This window comes from Bombyx mandarina, chromosome 18 (assembly GCF_030267445.1).
Source record: "Bombyx mandarina strain Sakado chromosome 18, ASM3026744v2".
Taxonomy (NCBI): domain Eukaryota; kingdom Metazoa; phylum Arthropoda; class Insecta; order Lepidoptera; family Bombycidae; genus Bombyx; species Bombyx mandarina.
The window spans coordinates 6,505,847-6,532,914 of record NC_143224.1 but is presented as its reverse complement, the minus strand read 5'-3'; the positions used below and the strand labels follow the sequence as shown (position 1 = coordinate 6,532,914).

Genomic DNA, 27,068 nt, shown 5'->3' with positions numbered 1-27,068 from the left:
TTTTAAATTTTTACTATTTTTTATAGAACACTTTTTATATCAGAAGAGCCGGTAAACTTTATTCAATGTCCGCGTAAAACGTTAATCCTTTCCATTCGTGCGTATGTTTATTTATTTCGCACGAGCACATTCGAAACATTATTCGTATTCTTTTCAGAATAAAATTTTGTAACGCTGAGTTAAAATTCATTTACCTACAGAATACAAAATAACAATCAGCAATACGCTAAGCCAACCAAGCCAAAAACATCTAAAAATAAACGCTAATACACGTAGGTAATAAAGATAGGTTAAGACGGTAAGGTAATTAAGTATAGTCATTAAAATAAGAAATAAGTGTTTATTTACTTAATTTTAATTAACAAGCCCTATTTTAACTTTACCGCGGTTGTTAATAAGATAATGAAAAAAAAAATTGCATCTAAAATAAAATATTACGTGCCAATAGAAGCCACGGATATGTTAGTGTTAACTTACGAAACTCAAACTAAGCTATATGAATAGAAAAATAATATTAGAGAAACGAAATATTTTTTTTACTACACACCGAGCTCAACCATATTTAGTTATTATATATATTAATTAATGTAATAATATATTTACAAAATAAATAGATTATTTCGCTGTTTAGCATCCCGAAAAACGAGTAATTGAAGTTAAGAAATTACACAGAGAACTAAGTGCCATTTTAGAAGGAACCAGAAATAAATTAGACTTGTGCCAGACGTGAGAACCCAAAAGGTAAATGTCATGCAACAAAACCGTTTGCCGTTCGGTGTCATTAACCTCTCTCATCTCTTGTATTTGTTTGGCTCCTACGAATATTTCTCAGTATAAAAAAAAAACAAATACTGTTATTGATACAATTATTGATACAATGTTCACAAACTTTTCTAATCTCGTTTTTGCGTCGAGAAAATGAATATTTCAATACTTCTCTACTGGATTAAATGAGCTCATTCTTGTAAATCAGCAACTGAATTACTGAATAACGAAATCTAGTTGAGTTCACGCGTTCACGCGTTCATCTAGTTTTTATCCAACCTTAAGAACTTATTGACCAAAATCTGATACAGACGAAAGACAGTTAACATAAAGCAAGACTGATATCTCATATACTAGACAGCGCAGACTAACAAAACACCTACTAGTTATAATGATCACCAACTTTGGTGGATTTAACAATAAAGGGAACGTTTCCGTCGAGCGAACGAAATTGCTCGCTAGACCCACAATCCGAATGATATTGTTCGGAACCTGTATATCTCGCATCTTTCAAATATCTTGTGTTCTATGATCAGTATACACCAATTATTCAGCACCTGCTCAAATATGAAATTCGAAAGGGTTTGATATTTTTAAAACATGCTGTCCACATTATAGGGCCCTAAGGGGGGCTTGTCTCCTGTGTTATGCTGAGAAATAATATTGTAATACAATTAACTGCGGCACGACGAATGCTTAATTTTTCAGATCTTAATATAATAGTTGGGGACATTGCAAACACCGTCTCCTGGCCCCAAACTAGGATACCCTGCACTATGGGAAGAAGAGACTGATACACATACTTATATATGTGTATAAGTATGTATATGTATGTATTACTATGTATTAAACTATAACCTCAAATCTGTAAATCTATTGGTTTTGTGTGTTTGCATATTCGTTACTTAAATCACACAAAAATACTGAAATTAATTATTATAATAATATTATAATAAAAAAAATTAATTATTTAAGAATTAGTAGATGAATTTCACTAAAATTACGTTTTTTTACAACCAATGACAAATTATGCAAGCTCTCTTTTTATTCATGTTTCTCAGCCTTTTTTATTATTTTTTATTACTTTTATGTGTGGACGGGCTCACAGCCCACCTGGTGTTAAGTGGTTACTGGGGCCCATAGACATTCACAACGTAAATGCACCACCCACCGATTATTCGAAATCTTTGTATTGGAGACCGAACTATTGCCTTTTTTCAAAAAATCTGTAATGAAACTTCATCGTACAATTGATAATTACTTCATCAACTGATAGACAGTCACATTCGTTCGTGGATATGACATAGTGTAAAACATCTTAAAATTTCATACGAAGAATCATTCGCAGTCACTGTCCAAAGATACCGAATATCCCACAACAGATTCATTGACCAATTAATATGTAAAATATATTACAAATTATTTATAAAATCTCCATTGCACTATACGTTTGTCACATTTATGTAGCACTAAAAATACATTGACTCCGTGCTGATTGATGGACAGAAATGTAAACAAAACGAGAAATCGCATTTGAATTGTAATTACATATAATCAGGAATGAATAGTTGATCACAACTCGCTTAGATTCTATTAGTCGTAATAATATTTTTTCTATACCTATATATTTATTCTAATCAATATCACTTTGAATGTGACCACTATAACACGGTACTAAATTTAATAATGAACGTTTTACGCATATTACACTAGTAATTCATAGGAATTCACAGTATTTTTTGCTCAAGTTAAATGTTATTTAATAATTTTATAACACAAATTCTCGTGAGCGGTCACGCGGCGTCGTTTGCGCAGAGTACAAATAGCGACTGAACTGCTAAATTTGAGATGAAGTGGCTTTAATAATATTGCGTATATTTTCCACTTTCTTCCCGGCTGCGACATCCACGGTGACTCATTCTTTTGTGTCAAACGATTTAGTATGAAAAGTCAGAATATTGTAATACTCTAGATTCTAAATAAAAATTACCTTTCAATAATAATTTAAAATTGAAGTAACGTCAATTGAGACAAGTATTTAAACAATGAGTATTATTATATTAAGGTAATTTATTTGTCGTTATACAATATGATTGAGACTAAGGCCTCATGTTTTTTTTTTTTTTTTTTTTTTTTTTGCTTAGATGGGTAGACGAGCTCACAGCCCACCCGGTGTTAAGTGGCTACTGGAGCCCATAGACATCTACAACGTAAATGCGCCACCCACCTTGAGATATAAGTTCTAAGGTCTCAGTATAGTTACAACGGCTACCCCACCCTTCAAACCGAAACGCATTACTGCTTCACGGCAGAAATAGGCAGGGCGGTGGTACCTACCCGTGCGGACTCACTATAGGTCCTACCACCAGTGATTACGCAAATTATAATTTTTGCGGGTTTGATTTTTATTACACGATGTTATTCCTTCACCGTGGAATTCAATCGTGAACATTTGTTAAGTACGTATTTCATTCGAAAAATTGGTACCTGCCTGCGGGATTCGAACACCGGTGCATTGCAACAACGAATGCACCGGACGTCATGTCTCAAGGTGAGTGGCAGAATTCCTGCTGTGATGTCTCTGAACTCCAGTAACCACTTTGCAATAGAAAAACCAAGGTTTCGTTCATCAATTGACACAACAAATGAGGAGAGATTAAAGAAAATCGTTTTTTAAAGTTTTGCATTTTACTTTTATCATATACTTACAACTATTACGTAAATAAAACGATAGCAATTCTATTAAATTGAAAAGAGTTTTCATATTTGCAAATCATATTTCAATTGCGTATACTAAATTTATGAGTGAATTCTGTTTAAAAAACTTTGAGGTATCTGAGGTATTAAAATGTTTCTAATTAAATTACATAAATAGCTTTACTCTAAATAAACGAGCACATAATGTTTAGAGTTACCGAAAACGGACGCACCATTTTACGGCAATTGTTTCTGTGCTGATTTAACGAGAGGAGCCTTCACCTCAAATTGTACAAATAGGACAATTGTAACGCTAGTCTACAATTAATATCACGTTGCATTATTACATTTTCTTCTAGTTTCCGAAAAAAGCGAGGGCGGGTCGCTAGTATTCTAATAAACTGACAGATATTCTCAAAAACAAAAAAGTAGTAAGCAGAACGGGGAAGTAAATAAAAATCAATAATAAAAATTTTAAAAACCTTGAACCGAGCATGGCATCCGAATTTAGTTAATTCGCGCCAAGACTCTTTCATGGTTGCATAAAGGAAAAAATGTAGAAAAAAAAACGCTTAAAGATTACAAATACAAGAAAAATAGTGTTTTATGCTCGCTGTTGAAAACTCTGTCTATATAGTTTCATTATTCAACGTGTCTGTTTCCATTTACAAACAAAAATGCATATCGCTCATACTATATGACTCATTTGGCTGAAAGGAAGTAGACAGATTTAAAAATTTAACGATAGGATATAAACTTCATAGACAAGGATGACCTTGCGTGATGACCAAGACTCACACAGACGGCGGCGCGATATCTTGATCAAATGCCAATTGTCAATAGCATTGAAGAGAAAAAAATTCTTACCCAATATTATAAAAGTGTGATTAGCGTACAAATTATTTAGTGAATATTATGAGGTATTATCTTGGACAGTTTCGATGATATTATCAATTAGTATCATTTATCGTAAATAATGTCTTCAAAATTGAGTCTTAGTCTTCTAAATATTAAAATGTTTCAGAAATATCATTTTTTTAGTCACACCGATTTTCAAATGTTAAGATTTTGTTTTTAAATGCTTACTACTAGTTTATTTGTACATTTTTGTAATTGGCGGTAATAAATACAACCTTATTAAAAGAACATAAAAAGCGACAATCAAATAGCATCTAAAACTTTTTTATTGCTGTAGATGGCAGACCAGATCACGGCCGCTCTTAAACGCTTACCGGAACCCATAGAGATCTCAACGTGAATGCGGCCACCCAACATGAAACGAGTCAATTTCACAATTACGTATAACAACTGTACTTTTTATTACTGGTGGTAGGACCTCTTGTAAGTCCGCGCGGGTAGGTAGCACCGCCCTACCTATTTCTGCCGTGAAGCAGTAATGCGTTTCGGTTTGCAGGGTAGGGCAGCCGTTGTAACTATACTGAGATCTTAGAACTTATATCTCAAGTTGGGTGGCGCATTTACGTTGTAGATGTCCATGGGCTCCAGTAACCACTTAACACCAGGTGGGCTGTGAGCTCGTCCACCCATCAAAGCAATAAAAAAATAAAAAAAACTTGCTCACAAAATGCACAATACCTATAAAGTTTTATTAATTTTGCGGGTTCCATTTTTATTACAGGACGTTGTTCCAAGAAAACTACATTGGTATTAACATTTTCTCTTTACACGCACAGTATGTCTATTTGTGTGCGATCACTCGGAAAGTTAACAGCATTAATGTACTAGTCTTCGGTTGCTGAAATATTGCAGTCTTGATTGCCATTCCGATTTATTTCGGGACATCCGGCTGCGGTTTTCGCTTGAGACGACGGCTTATTATTGTATCTGAGTGAATGATAGATCGTTATGAAATCTAAGCAAATGTAACGCTTCGTGTAGAAGTATGTTAAAATTGTCCTTCATCCAAATCAATCCTCAAAGAAATAAATTTACATTCCCATATCAATACTCCGGCTACCAATTAATTATCTTTACCAATTATTTTCTGCATAAAAGAGGTCAAACAACTGACCTCGCCTTAAATTTACCACAATATTACGAAATAAAAATACATACATATGTATATATTTCGAAAACTTCCTCCCTTTAGGTAATAAATAATTCACCAGATCCAGACCAGAGCTAATGGATTTTCCATTATCGAAATTTTCATACCTACGGATAATCACTCTTGATGTAATCTCTAGGTTAATCTAATAAATTGTGGCAAGACAGAAAATTAAATCAATAAGCGCTTCGTTGAAAATTCTGCATTAATTAGAAATTTCGATTTTATGGTAATAATAAACTAATATTCCATACAGTTTATTGAAAAGTTGTTATTTGTATACTAATATTATTTTTTTGTTTGTTTGGTTGAACGCGCTAATCTGAGGACTAGTCCAATTTGAAAAATTATTTCAGTGTTAGATAGCCCATTTATTGAGGAAGGCTATATAGCATCACGCTAAGATCAATACAAGCGGAGCACTAATAAATAATTTTTCAAAATCGGGGTTTTTTTCCCTTCGGAGAGCTTCCGCTGCGTGCGCTGCGGAAACGGTTAAAGTTTCGCTAAAATAACGTATAACAGAATTGTTCCCCTTTAAAAGTTCTAAAAAAAGTCCAGAACAGCATATGTCTATATTTTAAGGTTGGCTCACTATAACCTTTTTTATACTAACCAAGTTTGTTCTAAAACAAAGCATTATTTTTGATAGTGTTTTTATAAAGACGATATACAAATAAATACGTTATTCATTACAAGTATTTTTACATCATTTGACTTCAATGAGTATCTTAGAAGATATCGCAATTTTAAAATAACATCGCAGCAAAATAATGAGTAAGCGCATAATAATGATGTACAAGGTGCCGGCCGGCCGGTGCGCTGCGGCACAGAATAAAAAGAATATCAATAAACACCCAAATTGCTTTGAAAATTGTAATTTTTCTCGATTTTTCCAGGATCGAATAAAATAAATTAAAAAAATAATTATCAGAATCGATACAAGCTTTCCCGAGAAATCTGTGAACATACATAGATTTAAAAAAAATGGTGGTCGAATTGATAACCTCCTCTTATGAAGTCGGTTAAAAAGCATAATTTTGGTACCTTAAATAGCTTCTTAACATTTTATTATTCAAAATATTTTAGCGTTATCCCAAAGTAGCTATTCTGCGTAGACGAAGTCGTGGGCAAAACCTAGTAATCAATAAATTCAATAAAATAGAACTTCCTCGTCAACAGTGAATATGAAAACTGTAAAGTAATGGAATCGTTGGAAATAATCATTTAAAAATAATAAATGCGTGATTTAACAGTACAAGTAAATTTGAATGACGCGAGAAAACCGAAGAATACACTTTGTCAAAATGGTTTGACTTGCAAAAAAAGATTTCTCAAAGTTATATAAACCTTAAACGACTAACTTCGAACTTTTATTAATCAATAAAACTAAAATTATCAAGACGATCTTTTTTTTTTCAAAAATAAAATAGTTGAGGACATCTCTTTTTTACATTATTATCTCCACTACACACAACAAACTAAGTATATAGCCAAAGACTGCTTTATAATTAAGAACATTAATTCATATAAATATGAGTATATGAAGATTATTCATTAAATTTCAAGAACGAAGTTTTAGTCACAGGCTTTAAAGTTTTTGCCTTTGACTAGATAGAAATGAACTTACTCATGGCGAGCATCCTATCTCACATTTATGCCGAACTGATTTGCCGAATCTCAGAACCCACTTTCCCGACAATTAGCTTCTGAGAACCCTACAACGAAATCGTAACTCATATGGAGAAATAATTAGCAGATACGCGAACATATTATGTTTGTATTCGCTATCAAGCTGGGATAATAGAAATCACAAAATAGAGATATGTAGTTCTATTTTTATTTATCAAAACATACGTATATTCTAAGTTCAACATTATTCGAATCTGTAATATTTTTTTCTGTATTTGGGTCACTAGAACTATTTTGAAGTCGTCGTGGCCTTAAAGAATAAGGCGCCCGGTGCATTCGTATCTAGCGGTGCAACGGTGTTCGAATCTCGCGGGCGGGTACCAATTTTTCTAATGAACTACGTACTTAGCAAATGTTCACGATTGACTTCCACGGTGAAGGAATAAAATCGTGTAATAAAAATCAAACCCGCAAAATTATAATTTGCGTAATTACTGGTGGCAGGACCTCCTGTGAGTTCGCACGGGTAGGTATCACCATCCTGCCTATTTCTGCCGTGAAGCAGTAATACGTTTCGGTTTGAAGGGCGGGGCAGCCGTTGTAGCTATACTGATACCTTAGAACTTATATCTCAAGGAAAAAGGTTTTAGCTTCCTACATTGTATTATTTTTTTAACCAACCGATCAATTTAAGCGACTTATTTCCAATACACCTCGTTAAATATCGAATCTTAAAATGTAGAAATGTATTTGTAAAACATTGACACCATGTTTATTTGACATACGTTTTAACTTTAACAAATAAATCAGTTCGAGCCTTTTGCAGTGAAACCAATACAGGCTGGCAAACATAAAACATTTTGTTGAAGTGTAAATGTGATCATTACCGACGACGAAATAATGTTATAAGAAATTTTCCTTAGCCACATTGAATCTGTTTTGTTTGAAACCTGTCCGCACCTTCCTTATTGTCGGTTACAATTTGCTGGCTCTCACCGAGATTAAATGGCTGAACCAATTGAACGTATACTCGATCCAATTCAATCAGCGTACGCGTTGTAATTATCAGGGAATCTTTCGACCAAACATTGATATTACTCTGATACTCTCACTTCTCAGATATTGCAAGTCTTAATAGCTGCTTTAATTCAATTTTGGCTTTACAAATTATTATTTTTATCGCTTAGATAGATAGATGGACGAGCTCACAGCCCATCTGGTGTTAAGTGGTTACTGGAGCCCATAGACATCTACAACGTAAATGCATCAACCACCTTGAGATATAAGTTCTGAGATCTCAGTATAGTTACAACGGCTACCCTACCCTTCAGAGCGAAACGCATTACTGCTTCACGGCAGAAATAAGTAGGGCGGTCTGCTGCTCTCCTCATCCACTTCTTGCCGGCCACCGTGCGGAGGTCATCGCACCATCTAGCCAGGGGGCGTCCCACGTTACGTCTTCCGCTGCGCGGTCTCCACTCGAGAACCCGTCTGCTCCAGCGATCGTCAGTCCTACGGCATATATGGCCAGCCCACTGCCACTTCAGCTTGCTGACTCTTTGAGCTATGTCGATGACTTTAGTTCTCTGTCGAATAATCTCATTCCGGATTTTATCCTTCAGAGAAACTCCGAGCATGGCTCTTTCCATGGCTCGCTGAGCGACTTTGAGCTGACGGACCAACCTTACTTAATTTTGTCATGAACTAGGATAACAATATCTGGTAATGTAAATTTAATTACCTAATCATTCACTTAATTTCAGACAAATTATCGTTTTTGTGGCGAATTCGCATAGATGTTCCACAAAAAATCAATTTAGTTATCCGTTCATCAGTCTACAGACAGTAGCAGTTGAGAATTAGGTTAGCATTCCAAACACTTAATGCCGTGTGCGAACACGCAAACCGACGACACGCAATTTTTCATTTTTCACACGGTTTATTTCGGCTACTATATTTAAAGGTTCAGAGTTTGTAAATTTATAATTTGTTTGGCAAATTGTATAATAATGTTTTTCACAGGTTTCCTTACATTACCAAGAGTTATGAAACAATTAATAAAAGAAACTAAAAACTTTATTATATTAGATTAATTATACATTTTTGTCATTTTTTTTATGAAATGAATTGTTTTTGCGAGACTTAGATATTTTTTATTGCTTAGATGGGTGGACGAGCTCACAGCCCACCCGGTGTTAAGTGGTTACTGGAGCCCATAGACATCTACAACGTAAATGCGCCCTTCACCTTGAGATATAAGTTCTAAGGTCTCAAGTATAGTTACAACGATATAGTCATATCTACTTTTACGATTTATTCTCGCGTTTATTATTGTCATTAATTCCGACGTTTACTTCGGATGTGTACAATGAGAAACTTGATACTATGACGTAGAAGCTCGCGAATCTCCGGGCAACCTTGGTGAATCGCTCATCTCTGCTGCTCCTACATGACAACCCTCGATCTCATACGTCACAACAGACGGACTCTAAGCTATAAGGGCTAAGGTTGAAAATTTTGCGTCATCCACCGTACTCCCCAGACTACGCAGACAGACTTCTACTTTTACAAAGTGTACATATGTGAACGGTCGGTTCGTTCTTTGTCGTCTCATTCGTGTATGTCTTTTAGGAAGGCATTGAAAATACTGACTGCTGTTAGTCACACGTCTTTTAGGAAGGCATGACTGCTGACTGCAAGACTGCTGCCAGTCACGTTCGCCATCGTTCCATTTCCTTCTTTCTTTCTTGTTTTTCTTTTTTTTTATTGCCTTTGTAGGCAGACGAGCATACGGCCCACCTGATGGTGAGTGGTTACCGTCGCCCATGGCCTTCAGCAATGCCAGAGGCAGAGCCAAGCCGCTGTCTACCGTTGAGTACTCTCCACAAGCCTCGTTTGAAAAAGGACAAGTCATAGCGCTCAGGAATGTTCCTACTTTCTTTTGTTTCTTTTCGAATTACCTGTGAAGTCTCTGTCTTAATCTATGTCCAGTCATCGTAGGTTGTATATCCTGTCAAAGATGCTGCACGCCACGACATAAAGTTTTGACAGTACAAAATTACTTCGTAGAGCTTCTTGGCTCCCTTACAACTTCTTCAAAAGGGAAATTGAAAACACTGCAGAGCCATTAACACCATTGGTGCATATTGCGATGGTAGAAATAAAACATTTTAATAAAAAAATAACTTTCACTTTTTAGTAAACGGCAATTTCGTAGGCAAAGACGTAAACTTTGTTTTTATTATAACACGAAATTAATCCAAAATCCACACCAAAGCAAACGCAGGCCTCAATAATACCTATACGTGTATACATGATTCAATAAACCTTGCTACTCGGGTGTCCCCATCATCAATCATACGAGATCCGCTCCTGTTAACTACATAAAAAGTGACGTCACACACTCGTGTACATATTTATGAAGCATACAAGTGATCTGGTATTGATGGCTCGCCCCCATTCATCACGAGCGCCGTTAAATCTCAAAAACTTACTGGCGAGTGGACTTTTACGAGTGGAGCAAGTTAGAAATATTTTTCTTTTTTTCTTTCAGTAATAGAGTAGACGATTTCAGAGCTTGTATTAAGTGGTTACGGGAGGAGTTACTACAGCATGAATACCGCCAATTATAGGCAGTACAAGTATATATGAGTATGTACTACTATAGTAACATAACGTGATGTTATATTGAATCTAAGGCGAATATACTAAAGCTTTAGTGATTATTCGTGAAATCTCAATAGCCTCTTGCGCTAAACAAACATTAACGCAACAATGCGTCATCTTAACGTCAAGAACAGTCTTCATTAATCTCGACTACCTAGATTCTAAGCACATCGACATAACTAAAGCATAAACGGCACAGGAGATTGCGGTTGTTTTATTACGTACATACAGCACAAGCTTGACTTGTGAAATGACGGTTGCATATGCACGCGACCGATTGACTTCGGCCGAAGTGTGTCGGTTACGTGGTGAGTGTCAATTTTCATCCTACGCGTGGAAATCAACGGTGTTTTTAAAGAAAAAACTCTTTGTTATTGCATAATTTGTGTCGTAACGATATTTTTAGGAATAGAACACGTTCCATGCTCAACGATCCCGAGCTAGTGATTTCTACGATGGGTCATGAGTGCCGAAAATATACATGATAAGAAAATGCACTACGATATTCTATTTGGAAAATATCTTTAAGATTTTCGTTTTTTAGTTGGATGGATAAGCTCGCAGCCCACCCGGTTTTAAGTGGTTACTGGAGCCCATAGACATCTACAACGTAAGTGCGCCATCCACCTTGAGATATAAGTTCTAAGCTCTCAGTATAGTTACAACGGCTGCCTTCAAACCCACCCTTCAAACCGAAACGCATTACTGGTGGTGGTACCTACCCGTGCGGACTCACAAGAGGTCCTACCACCAGTAATAAAATAAAACTAAAATTCTGAAAATACTGGCTTAGCTCGGTAATCGACCTCGGAGCTGGGGGAACTGTAATTAGGCCCATTAGACTGACTGGCAATCAAATCATACAGAACATAAGAACCAATTTACTGTGCATACAGTGAAAGTTTACGTATTTCTGTTTAATGTTTTAAAAGGTAGACGAGGAAACATTTTTGTGATACAACTCTGTCAAAAGGTTGACTTTTTAATTCAACTTCAAACGATTCTATTTTTTTCTTTTCTATTTTCAAGCCAGTGTATTCGTTTACAGTCGAAATAAAGAACGGACAGTTTGAAACGTCCGGTCGTTTGGTGCTGGATGGATTCAAGCACGCCAATCAATACGCCAAAACAGAACCACTGATTCGAAGTTTGAAAATTGAAAAATTCTAACCAGTTTTATTTTGTTATATCACACAAAATCGCTATTGTACTAGTGTACACGCAACAAAGTACTTAGTAAATTATTTTTTTATCAACGACCTAAATCTATTTAAAAGCTTTAGTCTTATAAATGTGGGAAATGTATGCAGTATTTGTACTGCCTTTTTATATAGATGACCATGAGAGTCAGCTGACGTAGTAGTCACCAAGTAGTAAGTAGTAGTAGTAAAGTAGTCACCAGTGTTCACGGACATCAACAATGCCAGCACAGCAGCGAAATGCCTACCCACACAGAATGGGAACAAAATACGCTCTTGAACTAATTTTAAGTATCTTAATCATATTTAGGATTTAAATTTAATACCTAAGTATACTGAAGATAGGTATATTGAGAAAAGGTATAGTGAGAAACTTATTTTACACGAAAAAAGACTAACAGTTTGGATCATTTCATTCGATTGATCGATACGATCATTTGTATGTAAGTTTGTCGTTTTTTATTAAATTAGCGTATCTGAGATTTATATGTTGTTTTCTGTTTATTCATGATGTCCGTTTGGTGGGACGTATGGATTATTGGATGGATATTAAGAAATTATACAACTAAATTCAACACGTCACTAAATTCAGACATCAATGTGTCGGCATTTACCAGCACGTAACCTTAATAATATTCGTGTTTTTGAGCTCCGAAACGCATTCCAGGTGACCTTCCGTTAACACCGTTCATCATATGTCAGCGAAATGTCACGAGGTCACAAAAATACCTGCCTGCCTATTATATTGCACAAACAACGAATTTGTTTCTCCACCTTATTTAGTTTTTTTTATCTACATAAATAAAAGCATTTAAAGCAAAATTTTAAATCATAGCTATCCTTATTTTAATCATCTGATGAATGATGAAACTTATTTGGTGACATTAGAAGCGACTAGTAACATACATATACACACTAGGAACGCTTTACAATTAACATTTTACAATTCTAAAGTTTTCGTAAAGTCAAACATGCACGTACTGTGAAGTGTGTTCGCTATTGCTCGCTGTGAGTCGCTGTTAGCAAAATCTATATAAATTATTATACCTTATATATGTTATAACGAATGCACTAGAAATTGACAAAATGTACATTGATTGTATACACACATATAGTAATATATTATGTACATATAATATATTTATTTGTGGCAGGACCTCTTGTGAGTCCGCGCGGGTAGGTACCACCACCCTGCCTATTTCTGCCGTGAAGCAGTAAGGTTTGAAGGGTGGGGCAGCCGTTGTAACTATATTGAGACCTTAGAACTCATATCTCAAAGTGGGTGGCGGCATTTACTTTGTAGATTTCTATGAGCTCCAGTAACCACTTAATATCAGGCTGTGAGCTCGTCCACCCATCTAAGCAATAAAAAAAAACATTGATGTAATATATGTTAATGATATTTCATATAAATTGCTATGGAGTTCTAACTTATTATCGGCACCCATATCATCTAATTCCGTGTAAGATGCTTCAAATAGACTACTTTAGTCTGTTTTCATTTCCATTTTTAGCTTTACTAGCAAGATCTCACAGAATACGTAATGACATCGTTTCAGTAAAAACGTACTTGTACATATTTAGAGTTTCACTTATTCGCTCCTGATCTTTAGAAATTAATGATTAATTATTTCGATAATTGATAACATAGTAGAAGAAATGTGGTAAAAATATGAATCGCGCTAACTCTTTCAAGGTCATCTTACATTCACACATGATAATTCCGAACTACGGAGCAACGAATCCAAACAATGTATTTTTTTCTTTCTAATTCTCAAGAAGTTAAAAAAGCATTTTTATTTTTGTAAATTTAGAAACCCTTCATACATATAAATATTTATTGTTCGCAACAATATACTCGTGTACCTTGTCCCGTGGCAATGAGGTCGATTAGACCGTTACGATGTTTACGCGGGGCCTATTTATCGGCTCTGACCGGACCTGGTTACATGCGGCTCAACGCCAGTTAACGACCTGTACACAATGCCCGATAACTTGAAATTAACTTTGATAGGAAATTTGCGTGGAACCCTAGTACAGCCGACGTAGCCTATATTACATCGTAAAATCTAACGTAAACTTGCTCTATGACCTATTGGTCACATTAATGTAGATAACGGTTATAAAGACACTCGTATTTAAAAAGATCGTCACTCATTTTCAGCCCTTTGTTACCCAATGCTTTTTTTTTTTTTTTTTTTTTTTTTCTACCTATGCTGATAGCCTTGAGAGGCTATTTCAGCTTACCCTAGCTTGTGTAGGTGAGCTCGCGGGGCTCAAACCGGAGAATTGCTAACACCGCCCTAGCAAGAGCAGTGCTTCGCAGAATCTACCACCGGATCGGAAGCGCGACCCACTGAGAAGATCCGGCGAGAAACTCAGTGGGCTGTGTCTGTGGGTTAATTCGCTCGTCGAGCCCTTCGTCGCAAGCGACGGGTTCGGCGAGGACGGTGACCGGTGCTTGTATTGCCTAAAAGCACCGTTAGTGGATCAGGAGGATCCGTGATGACGTGCTTTGGGCGACGTCGACGGTTTACCAAACGGTCTACAGGATCGGGTATGTAGTTTCCGGCGGCCACGACAAGAGGGTTCTCATGTCGTGCCGCCTTCTCAAAGTGGCGCAGCGATGCCGACTGTAGATACTTACTGACGGGGTCGAGCTCCAGGTCATCGTGGAGGTCCACGTTCCTCTGGAACCATGGTGCTCCGACGGCTATCCTGCAGAATCGGGATTGTATTACCTGAAGGGGTTTCAAGTTGGTGCGGGCCGCGTGAGCGAACACTACGCTTGCATACGTCATGACGGGGCGTATGCAAGTTTTGTAGAGGGTTACCTTGTTACGGAGGGACAGTTTGCTTCGTCTACAAAGCATTGGGTAGAGTCGTCCTAGTATAAACGCGGCGCGATCGCGTACCGTTTTTACGTGGGGACGGAATGTCATCCCTCTGTCGAGGGTGACGCCTAGGTATTTGACCTTCGGGGCCCACGGTATGGGCTGGTCAAAGAGAGTGATGGGGCTAACGGCGGAGGTGTTTACGCGCCTACTGGGGAGTGGGGTGCTCGAAGTGGTATTCGGAGGGCGACCCCTTTTGAATAGCACCGCTGTGCTTTTCGTGGGGTTAATGTCTATTCGCCACTTCCGGAACCACTGTCCCATGGTGGTTACTGCGGTCTGGAGTCGCCGATGAAGCAACGACATCTTCCTACACGAGTAGTAGATAGCCGTGTCATCGGCGAAGAGCGCTAGATGGGTCTCCGGAGACCGGGGTATATCGTTGATATACAAACTAAATAGTAACGGGGAGAGTGCGGAGCCTTGCGGGACTCCGGCAGTCAGATGACGGGGACGAGAACGAGTTCCCTCTACTCGATATCGAAACGAACGGTTCGACAAGAAGTCTCGTATGATGAGCACGAGTCTGTCTGGCACTCCCATGTTGTACAGTTTGTAGATCAAACCGTTGTGCCAGACTTTGTCGAACGCCTTCGCTACATCGAAGAAGAGGGCGCCGGTCGGGATTTGTTTACGCCTATTTAGCCCTATTAAGATGTGCTCCGTGAGGCGGTGCACTTGTTGTACGCACGAGTGTTTGGCGCGGAATCCAAACTGCTCGTCTATTAGAATTTTGTTCGCGGTAACGAAGTCCCAGAGGCGTTTCCGAAGGAGCCGTTCGTAAATTTTGCCTATCGCTGGGAGGAGACTAATCGGTCGGTAACTAGCGGTTTCATTATTCGGTTTGCCCGGCTTGTGTATACCGATAACGTCTGCTTCTTTCCATACCGCCGGAAAGATGCAGTGCGTCATAGCAGCATTTAAGATGGTAGCCAACATTGTTATCAGTTGGACTGGTAAGAGTTTTAACGCGCGGTTGCGGATGCCGTCGGAGCCGGGTGCCTTCTTAGGTTGAAGGTTGTCTATTACTTCTCTAACTTCGTCAGAGGTAATGGGGGGTAACGCGTCCGAGGGTGGCAGGGAAGCTCTGCGCTCGACCTCCCTGTCGACTGCCTCGGTGTGTTCGGGGTCCGCGTATTGAGTGCTGGTGGTGCACTGCTCTTGCAGTGCATCGGCCAGCAACTCTGCCTTGTCATCGTCATCGAAAGCCGGTGGTTGGCCTGAAGGGCGTACGAGAGGAGGCATAGTAGCGGTAGTTTCGGACTTGAGAGTCCTTGCTAGTCGCCAGTATGCTTGATGAGAGGGCGCGAGTCCTTCTAAGTAACTATCCCAATTCTCATTTCGGGCGTCGCTTAGGCGAGATTTTACATCCCGCTGTAGACGACGCATCCGAATCCGGTTTGAGTGCGTGGGAAGTTGATCGTAGGCCCGGATTGCCGCGTTTCTAACTCTTAGGAGGTTCCTAAGTTCGGGGGACAGTCTGATGCGGTGGAAGCTATCCTCCACATCGACTTCTTTTGAGGATCTTATGATCGCGGAAGAGATGTGATCCGTGATGATGTTTATGGATTCGACTGTGTCCTCGGGGGAGGGAGTTGAATCCGGGCCGCAGGGGAGGATTGGTGGAGCGGCATCGGCTAAGCATTTGCCCAGCTTCTTCCAGTCCACCATGGTCCTCGTAGCTGTGACTGGGTTGTGGGGGCGACCGAGCTGCATAACGACAGGTCGGTGGTCTGAGTCGAGCTCTGACATTGCTTCGATGGAACGCAAGCGCAGAGTTACGTTCCTCAGCAGTGCCAGGTCTATAGTGCTCGGACGGAGCGCGATGTTATACGGATAACATGTTGGAGTTGGGGGACCGACTACTTCAAAGGTAAGGTCGTCTATAAACGCGTCGAGACGCCTACCATTTATGTTTGAACTGTGGCAGTTCCACCTAGTGTGGTGGCAATTTAAATCGCCTGCCAGGATGACGGAGTCTCCCATGCCGAACAGTGACTCGATGTCACTGCTCAGAAGGGGCTTGTCCGGGGGGAGATAAACGGATGCGATGACGATCGGCTGGTGTCCCGTCAGCGAGATACGGCACACTGACGCCTCGATATGTGAGAGCGAGGGGGTATCGAGAGGGACAACGTGCAGGGCCCGCCTATAGTAAATGGCAGTCCCGCCTTTGGAGGCGGTGAGTCTGTCATTCCTAACCATGACGTAATTCGCGACTTTCGGGTCACGACGCGAGGGCTTCAGGCAGGTCTCCTGCACTAGCAGAATATCTACAAGATTGTCGCGGAGGAATTCGTAAATTTGATCGCGTTGTCGCGCGAGTCCGTTAGCATTGTAGAATGCTAACGTAAGGGAATATGGTTTCTCTCTAGCGTTTTGCGCCATTGATTACCGGTGATTTTAGAAAGTACGGGCCACGGACTCGTAAACGTCCATGTAATCGAACGCGGCCGCGAGCTGTTGTTCGGGGTTTACCGCCCTTCGCAACGCGTCTGCGAACGATCGCAGACGGTCGAAGTTGACCGCCGTGACGAAGTCGCGCACGAGCGTGAAGTCGTTGACGGCTGAGGGTTGCGGGGGACGGTACGCGGGCGCGGGGGGAGGTGCGAGCAGGGGCTGCGGCGCGGGACGTGTCGCGAGCGGGGGCTGGGGTGCGGTTTGTGTTCCCGACCTCGTATACGGCAGCGGTTTATTCCACGCCGATACGGTGGGAACCGCAGCCGGTACGAAGGCGGGTTTCGGTGCTGAAGGCACCGAAGTCTTTGGGCCGACGGTACGGGGGGCTGGGTGGGTCGGACGTTTTCGCGGAGCCCTAGGACATCCACGGTAATTCGCGGGGTGCCCTTGCTTAAGGCATAGGACACAGCTTGGAGGTTCGGTCGCGGTTTCCCTAACTCGCGAGCAATCTACCGTGGCGTGATCGCCGAGACACTTCACGCAGCGGGGGCGCGCGTGGCAATTCCGAGCCGAGTGGCCATATAGTTGGCATCTGTGGCACTGTCCGGGAGTGCCACGTCTATGGGGGGCTTCAATGGTAACCCCGGATAGGCCACATACTGTCGCGAGACATGCGATCTTTTTCTTGGCCTCCGGGGTTGGTTCTAGAGCGACTAGAACCATGTTATATGGTTTTTTGTCGCGGCCGTTGTGCATCCGGTGCACACTTACTATCGGGAGGGACTGAGCGGTCAGATCCTCCCTTACGTACTCTATGTCGAGTTCCTTCGGAACTCCGCGTATTACTACGCGGAGCTCGCGGTCCTCCTGAAGAGCATAGGTGTGGAAACCTATGTTCTCCTTTCGGAGGTATGCTGAGAGGGCCCTATGGTCGCCCGGCGTTGCGACCTTTATCTGAATCCCATGCGCGACGTTACGCGCATGGGTATAATTTATTTTGTTTGCCTGAAGGGCCTGGGAGACGCGGTTCCACGCTGACTTCTCCTGGAGAATCAGCGGGGGCGGGGCGACGGTTTTTTGCGCGGATGCGGGCTTGGGACGCGGCGGTGGGGTTGCGCGGCGGCCGGAGTCCGACTCCGGTGTCACGACTACCTGCGGACGGGAGGCAGTCGCTGACTTGGTTTGTTTTGTCGTGGAGCTCCGGGACTCCACGGCGCGAGTACGTTTTTTCCCGCGTTTTACCGTTTGGAACCCATCCGAGGTTCCGGGCTGCGGGCTCGTCGCGGACTCGAAGTCCATCTCCGATCCGGTATCGGAGTCTGAACCTGAGTTAATTATTACCGACGACGCGACGGATGATATTGGCGAGAATGACGTCGCGGGTGCGTTAGGCGCTTCGTGAGTCGCTACGTGCGTACGTGCGCTCAAATTGGGTTTGGGGGCGGGGCATGACTGCGCGGCTCGAAATGACGCGGCGAGGGACGCGGGCGGGGCGGGACTCGCGCGGGCGGCCCTGTAGGCCGCGAATTCGGCCGTGAGGTTGGATAACACCGGGTACTTTTCGGCAAGTAGCCCGAGAAACCCTAAAAGTTCTTCTTCCATCTTACGTTTTTGCCCGGGGGGGGCGTCCCCGGGACTTAAGGCACACTCGCCGAAAGGCGAGTCCCCTGAGTAGGAGTTCACCCCCTGAGCTTTACCAGCTCCAAGGGGGGGGAGTGCCTTTGCCGTGAAAACGGCAGTCGGCTAGGATTGGGGTGGAGTTTGGGAAGGTGGGGCCCCACTGGGTTGTGAGAATGCCACAACAAGCGGTGATCTCAGCGGGGGGTTAGTCTCGAAAGAGACTGTTTTGCTCGCCGAATAAATAAATAAATTTAATAAATGATATGAGTGGGTGATAATGTGAAGTCGTTACGAATGCACAATCGACAAGTTCGAGTTGCTTTTACGACCCAAGGTCGCGACGCCAGCGATAGTGCGTCAAGAATTCGCAACAATGCCGCGATCGATGCGACAACGACAATGCAGCGAAACTCAAGACACAAGATCGCGACGGCAGCGACAGTTTCTCGTAAAAACACGTCCGGACTGTAAGGCGATGCAATCGGAACTGAAAATGTTGACCCAATGCTAAGTATAGGCCTCTATTTTATGCCATAATGTTCGATCGCCCCCATTCTCCTCCACGTCTGCCCCGCCCTTCTGAGTATGTCATCACTCACCGTGCCATAAGTCTTCCGATACCTCTACGACCTAATCTTAGCCACCATTCCGCCACTGTCCTACTCTATTATCATTTCGCGTTGCTAAATTTCCAACCCAGTAAAAGGTCCCCACTACTTAGTCTTAAATGAAATTTATGTGTTGACATCTTATGTATTTATTTGTGATTGTTCTCTTGTTAAACTTTGAAATGGGAATTTGGTATATGGCCGCCCACCAAAAGTTAATCGCAAAAGTACATAATTATTGAAAACTTTGAATGTCCATAAACAAGTCATCAAAAATTCAGTTTAAACAGACGAAATGTCAATGGGTCACATGAACGGTAAATAATTCGTAAATGGTTTCTCACGAACAAAAAATATACAGACTGGAGAGCAAGAAACTTATATTTTATTATTATTTCTAGAATGAAATACTGAATCTAATATATTATATTATATTTCAGAAGAAACATTTAATGGTCATCTTTCTCACAGTCTTGCTCTTGATTTCTATTTATATAAGTGTCGCTCAGCATGTTTTGGAATTTGTCCAAGTGCCGGTTTTTAAAAAGGAATTTTATTGCGAAACGTAAACTTCGGTGCCTCTTGATAAATAGCCAGAATCTTACATTTGGTTGTTTATTATTCGAACTCGCATCATACGAAAATAGACGGATTGACTTTGCGCATAAAATTGTGAATTTTATTGATATGGCATTCATCTTGACAAAGACCAAACTTAGATTTAACAATAAAATACAATTTTGTCTCTCATTCCTATACGTTCTGTGTTGAAATAATACGATATGTAAATATTATTGTAATGCAATGAATAAAAAGAGATTTCAACATGGCTATTGTTTGTATTTTCACTATCAAAATTCGTAGTTAATCTCATTCCAGTACATCAGAAAGTATAGCCCAATTCACCGTAATATTATTATTTTTATAAAAGCAAAATATTCCTTATATTCAAAAATATACTTTTTTTTATTGCCCTTGTAGGCACACGACCATACGGCCCACCTGATGGTAAGTGATTACCGTCGCCCATGAACTTCAGCAATGCCAGGAGCAGAACAAAGCCGCTGCCTACCGTTGATGCGTTGACTAAGTGCGTTCTCAAGTAAATATGTAACACATTTTACATAAATTTATTTCGGATCTACATTTGGAATCACGGTAACAATACGATTATATTCTACATTTTCTTATCAACAGTAAAACAGCAGTCGAAATTAAATCATCATAAATTTTAAAAAATTAAGGCCAATTTAACAAAACGAACAATCGCGAAGAGCAAAGTAATCTATCATTTCAGGAGGTTTGACAGGACATCCGGTAAATACAACGAAGCCAGCTATCGCGGGCAAATCGTAATCGAAACGAGTAAGTTTGATTGGCAGAATATTGGAATTGGATACTGAGCTGCGGGATTTTTTGGTATTACTGTGTGTCATCGCCTTAAATGCGAAGAGATTGTTAGGGTTTGCTCGCTTTTCGTGTATCGAAAACTCGAAAATACCTTTTCCTGTTTCATTTCCGGATGTTTCTTCATTGTTAACGGCCGTCTGGTGTAGTGGTAAGTGACATGGTCACTACACAGGGGGGTCGCGGGTTCGAATCCCGCCAAGAAAAGATATTTGTATGATAAATATAAATGTCTTTTCCAGGGTTATGGATGTCTATTAAATATATATGTATGTGTATAATAAAAATCTTACATTTATATCCGTTATATGGTACCTGTAACACAACTTCTTTACGAACTTAGCACGGGACCAGATAACGTGGCGTGATTGTTAGTAAATATTTATTTATTATTTATTTATTGTTTCTAATACCTGTACGTGCTTTACAACATTATTTCTGTTATGAAAATTGCTTTTTTAATGTTCGTATTCCATTTATACCCAATTTTGGACTTAATAAAAATTACCAAGCATTGCGTACTAGCCATTCAAGAAAATTGAAAATTTCTTTTATACGAAAACATGTTCCATCCTCTATTTTTATTTTATTAATAATATCCTTAACAAAAGGATCGATGACGTCATACCAAACTGATCTAACAAAGAGAATGTACAATCCACAAAGAACTATAAGTGTATTGCCCTTATCGGTTCGGATTTGATTTTAGTAGCTTTTCCAAATCATCGTATGAGGGATCAACTCGATCGGAATCCAGGGAAATTTCACGAAATGCTACTGAAAAAAGAGATTCCTTTACTTCAATAAAAGAAATGTAAATTATTTGCAATATTACTTATATAAGGGTTTTACATTTGTATTGACTGTATTTATTTCATAAGTCCCTGTTACATAAAACATGATACGTTTTATTATTTAGTTATATTTGTCGGAGACGGTCATTAGTTTAGTAGTTGAACGAAACGCAGCACGATTCCTGAGAGATGGCAGCACGATTGCGGTATCGTTGAAACTCGGCTAACTTCGTGCTACGGCGAAGCCTAGCCGATGGAGGCGCGTAGATGCCATCACACTTACCAACCAGCCTTCTTGAGGAGCGGTGCCTCGTTTTCGTTTGCTAACGTCGTTCTAAGACAAGAAACGTGATTGGTGTACTTAATATTTCTCTTAGCTCGATCACCCTATTCGCCCCTACGATTTCTGATGATGGTGTTAATATTGTGGCTTCTCCGACATGTTTGTTTAATAAATAAATGCTTACCAATTCCTCAGGTGATCCCGGTTCCTTCATACCATTGCTCTTATCCGTGCTTCCTGTCTCTGTAACAAATCAATAATTCCATTATATACACAAAATCGTCTTAGCTTACTTTTCATTTCTTTAGGGGATTGAACGATCTCACTTTGTGTTCAATGGTTATTGGTTACATATTACAACAGATATCATAACATATACCAGACCATTAAATGCTCCACAATTACATTAAAGGGCAATCCCTGATTTTACTACAGTATTTCTTTTTCATTTTCACTTTTTAATTTAGGTTATATTGTGAGCGCGTACTACTAAACTGGTTCCCCCAAATGCAATTGAGAATCTCTCACGGTGGGCAGTACCATTTACGTATAATTTTGTTCCTTTGAAAATTTATATGTTAAATAGGAATACCAATTTGTACCGCAAGTTTTAATTTAGTAATTTTGCTAGTCTTTTCCGTTTTTACATATTATTACTAGCAGTAACATAATAAATACATTATTAGCAGTAACTCTAGCAGTAGCTATTATATAATGGTTGAAATACGACAAAAATGTGAGATCTGCTAACGAGTTTTTCAAGATAAATTTGCATATACATATACAAGGTCCGAACAACTACATCTGGACCGTCGATTTACCGGGCAACGATGCTTCGACGAAGAATCAAAATGTCCTCTTTAAGGTTCCCTAAATTTACTCCTACAATTTATTTCAATCAATAAGAGCAAGCAAAATAACGAAGAACACCATTTACCATGTATATATAATATTGAAATTCTAAATCCGGTCTGACCAACCATGGGCTCTCAAATCCGGGAATCCGCTCATCAGTGACCGTAAACTAATCCCCTGCAACGTTACCGCAGCAATTGGAAGCAACGAATGCTAAGTGAATGTAAAGAGCGTTTATACAACAAAATTCCCTGTTTGAATTTATTTCGAGTAATTTTTAGGTTTCATTTCAAAATCTATATATTTGAGGGAGTTAATATAGAGTCCCATATTTATTTCGACGTAAAGTCGTGTTTTATGTAATTAACACCACAGTTGAAACAATATAAATTTTATTGATGTAGCGACATAAACAATTCTAGGTTATTATATTAATTATTAAACACATTATAAATTATTTTTTACGTTTTAAATTTTCGGCGGTAAAAAGGTCCCGTGTCACAGACTATATTCTTTTTTTCACCTCTCGTGCGTTCCGGCTTACGCATCATAAAAAGGTGCGTTCTTAAACGCCACATATTAATACGTGAAACAAAAACTTTGTACCTTTTTTTACGAAAAGTGCGCGGACGAAGGAGTATGAAATTTCCCATACTTATAGAGAATATAAAGAAGCAGTGCACAATGCTAATATTTTTTTTTATAATAATGCAAAAAAAATACATTAAATCAATAAAGAAAACATTACACACACTACCATGTATTTGACACACACACGCATGCATACTATTTGTTAATTGTCAAACTTTGTTATTGCTTAAAGTCTGTGGTCAAATTCAGAATAGGTTAATATTGTTTATCTTTAATATTATTTGTCTATAGAGTATTATTAGTCTTTGACAATATACCCATAATAATGTTCAAACTTATAATTTCAAACACTGATAGTCGAATTTGGACTACTGCGGGATCACTAGTAACATATTAATATCTATGACAATTAATGTTACATTAGGCCGTAAAACTAGTTTTAATTACATCTAAAATTAACGAAAACCTATTAAAACAATTCTTTTCAATTCTTAATTCCAAATGTGATATAATGATGATTTTATGTCTACTTCATGGTAACTAAGCTTTGTGTACTTATTTTAAACTAGCCATCCCGCAGTAGTCGAAATTCGACTATAATTAATTGGAATTGTAAGTTTGTACACTATTATGATTGTATTTGATACTTCTATAATCACAAATTTCGCCAAGACTATATTATAAAATTTATTAACAAAGACAAACAATATTTAATAATAATATATTCTCAATTTGACCACAGACGTCAAGAACAAAAGTTTGACAATAAATAGTATGCATGCGTGTGTGTCAAATAAATGGTATGTAGTATGTGTAATGTTTTCTGTATTGATTTAAAGTATCTTTTCTGCATTATTTAAAAAAAATATTAGCATTGTGCACTTCTTTTCTATATTCTCTATAAGTGTGGAATATTTTATACTCCTCCATCCGCGCAATTTTCGTAAAAAGGAATACAAAGTTTTTGCTTCACGTATTAATATATAGATACTGATATGAAACTTCAAATTCAAAGTACGATTGCCAACTGAAACGAGCATAATGTCTTTAAAAATGTTTTGAAAATAGTCATCAATGGTAGACAGTACCCCTGAAACCGTTAATGTCTAACTTCGAAGGTAATAAAATATTATACACTTCATGTTGGTGTGCTATACTGTTACGTGAAACTTGAGACAGTCTTTTTGTTACTTCTAATAAGGCATAATTATGTCAAACAGTAGACAAGGCGCGGTTTGTTTCAACAAATGAGTTCAGTTATTTATAATATACTTGCGACCCGCTCTGGCTCCGCTCGGGTCTTGAACAAAAATTTCAACGATATTATAAAAGAACACTTATTGCGGCATAACTATAATAGTTAGATATATGCTGTCGCGACATTTTTTGTAAATAATAATATGTTCTACAAAGTCGTAGTACATTATTTTATTCTATTATCAATAGTTTTCGCAGGGCACGCTATGTAAAGAATATTTTAGTTAATTTTTTTACACCTTTATGACATTGGATTTTTCATAAGGATCCCTAATTTTTTCAAAAAAGATTGTAGCCTGTCACTCGATTTTTCAAATCGGTTCAATAGTTTCGGAGCCTATTCAATACAAACAAACAAACAAATCTTTCCTCTTTATAATATTATTATAGAAGTATAGATATGTTCAGTTAAACATTTATTGACCGCTAATCGTGTTTGTTTTTATGTTATAGATTTATGATATAATGTGTACTTGTTTTTATAATAAAACGTTCGAGCCCAGACTCAATATGCCCAAGAAAGAAAATAAATGTTTTATTCAAGAAATATGCGCTTCAAATATAAAATTAATTTATGAAGAATTTGTGCACAGCACGAAAATGAGCGAAAGGACAAAATAAATTCGTTAATGAAATTCATGGCGTTAAATAGGACACGATTCAGGAGACAACAAAAGCAGAGATATTTAAGTCGAAAATACAAGTAATATTTCCTAGCAAAAGTTAATTCTCTGCTGTATAACATAAAGCCTTTTTTGCATTGCTGAGATTTATCTACATGGAACTGTTTGATTTTAAGGAAAATAATTAGTTTTAACTGCAATTTTACTCTACCGAAAACTGGACGTGATTTACTGTAATCGAAATTCCATTTAAATTATTCTAGACTACTATTTTATAATCAGTTTTGATTAAGTTTCCGTCATAACCGTTCAACTGACGCAAATTGGTTTCCCGTGTACTATAAATCATTTGAAACAAGCTTTCGCTACAACTTGTATAAAGGCCATTGAAAAAACAATTGCTGTATATTACGTATTGTAATTTCTAACTACCACAATATTAAAAATAAGTCATAAGAATAAATAGGAAATGCATAAGCGCTGTTTAATTGTAGGGTCAAGTTGTAGAACGCCAATGCTTTGTTCTCTGCCGAGTGATATGGACACGGACATTTTCTTCGCCCTTCAACCAACTGACGGATAAAAAAGATTGACCTCGACATATTACCTTACGTTGTGAACACCATAGATTCTTGCAAATGTTTTAAGTCGTCGTGGCCTAAAGGATAAGACGTCCGGTGCATTGGTATCGAGTGATGCACCGGTGTTCGAATCCCGCAGGCGTATACCAATTTTTCTAATGAAATTTCTAATGACTTCCACGGTGAAGGAATAACATCGTGCAATAAAAATCAAACCCGCAAAATTATAATTTGCGTAATTACTGGTGGTAGGACCTCTTGTGAGTCCGCACGGGTAGGTACCACCACCCTGCCTATTTCTGTCGTGAAGCAGTAATGCGCTTCGGTTTGAAGAGTGGGGCAGCCGTTGTGACTATACTGAGACCTTAGAACTATATCTCAAGGTGGGTGGCGCATTTTACGTTGTAGATGTCTATAGGCTGCAGTAACCACTTAACACCAGGCGGGCTGTCCACACATGTTAGAAATAAATAAATAAAGCTATGATCTTAGCCGCTTTCAATCTATGATTAGTTTGGTAGCAATGGGCGATGATGATGGATGTTGAAGTTGGTGTCGTGAGCAAATAAGGTTAATTTGTTTCGATTCAACGCCTCTAAAGCTTCTAATGATTGTGTCATACACAGACTCAATCAGGCCTTTTGTACTCTAACGAATCAACACGCCATGTATGTTCATTTCAAATATAACATTTTAGGTTAGTTTAACATAATTTATTGACTGTTATTCAATTCCTTTTATGTGAATTGGCAAACTAGATGGGTGATTAAAGTATCAAAATTAAATATTATATTTTTAGCAACGGCTTAATAATTTAATAAAATAAATAAAAATACAAAAGTGGGTAGGAACGATCGACACAGAATATTAAATCTAAGACAAGTGAACGCTGCGCACGCTGCTAGCAAAAGTGATCCGAGGTGGCGTGATGTCCCCGCTGGTCGGTCGGTTGCCCCTCCAGATGACGTCACGAGTCCACGTGAGTGCTCGTCATCAATGGCTCCGCCCATCGACTTTGGCTTAAGACGAAGTCGCCTCTAATACGGCCTCTCCTGACTGGTGGACGTCCACGTTCACCTCGATGTCATGACCGTCTTCAATCTCTGACGATGCAGGACTCACTGTGTG

The 27,068-nt window shown here is 39.0% G+C and overlaps 2 protein-coding genes across 2 annotated transcripts in view; both read right to left on the bottom strand.

Annotated features, from left to right (window-relative positions):
* Positions 1-2,575, bottom strand: part of LOC114249098 (Ankyrin-repeat, SH3-domain, and Proline-rich-region containing Protein) — a 141,469-nt gene extending 138,894 nt beyond the window's left edge. Inside the window, exon 1 of the mRNA XM_089734629.1 lies at positions 2,386-2,575. The gene's annotated coding sequence lies outside the window, so the exon portion shown is untranslated. The remainder of the gene's footprint in view (positions 1-2,385) is intronic.
* Positions 1-27,068, bottom strand: part of LOC149500979 (apoptosis-stimulating of p53 protein 1-like) — a 156,253-nt gene that overhangs the window by 24,966 nt on the left and 104,219 nt on the right. Inside the window, exon 5 of the mRNA XM_089734641.1 lies at positions 22,218-22,276. Within this exon, the coding sequence (XP_089590767.1) occupies positions 22,218-22,276 (59 nt within the window). The remainder of the gene's footprint in view (positions 1-22,217; positions 22,277-27,068) is intronic.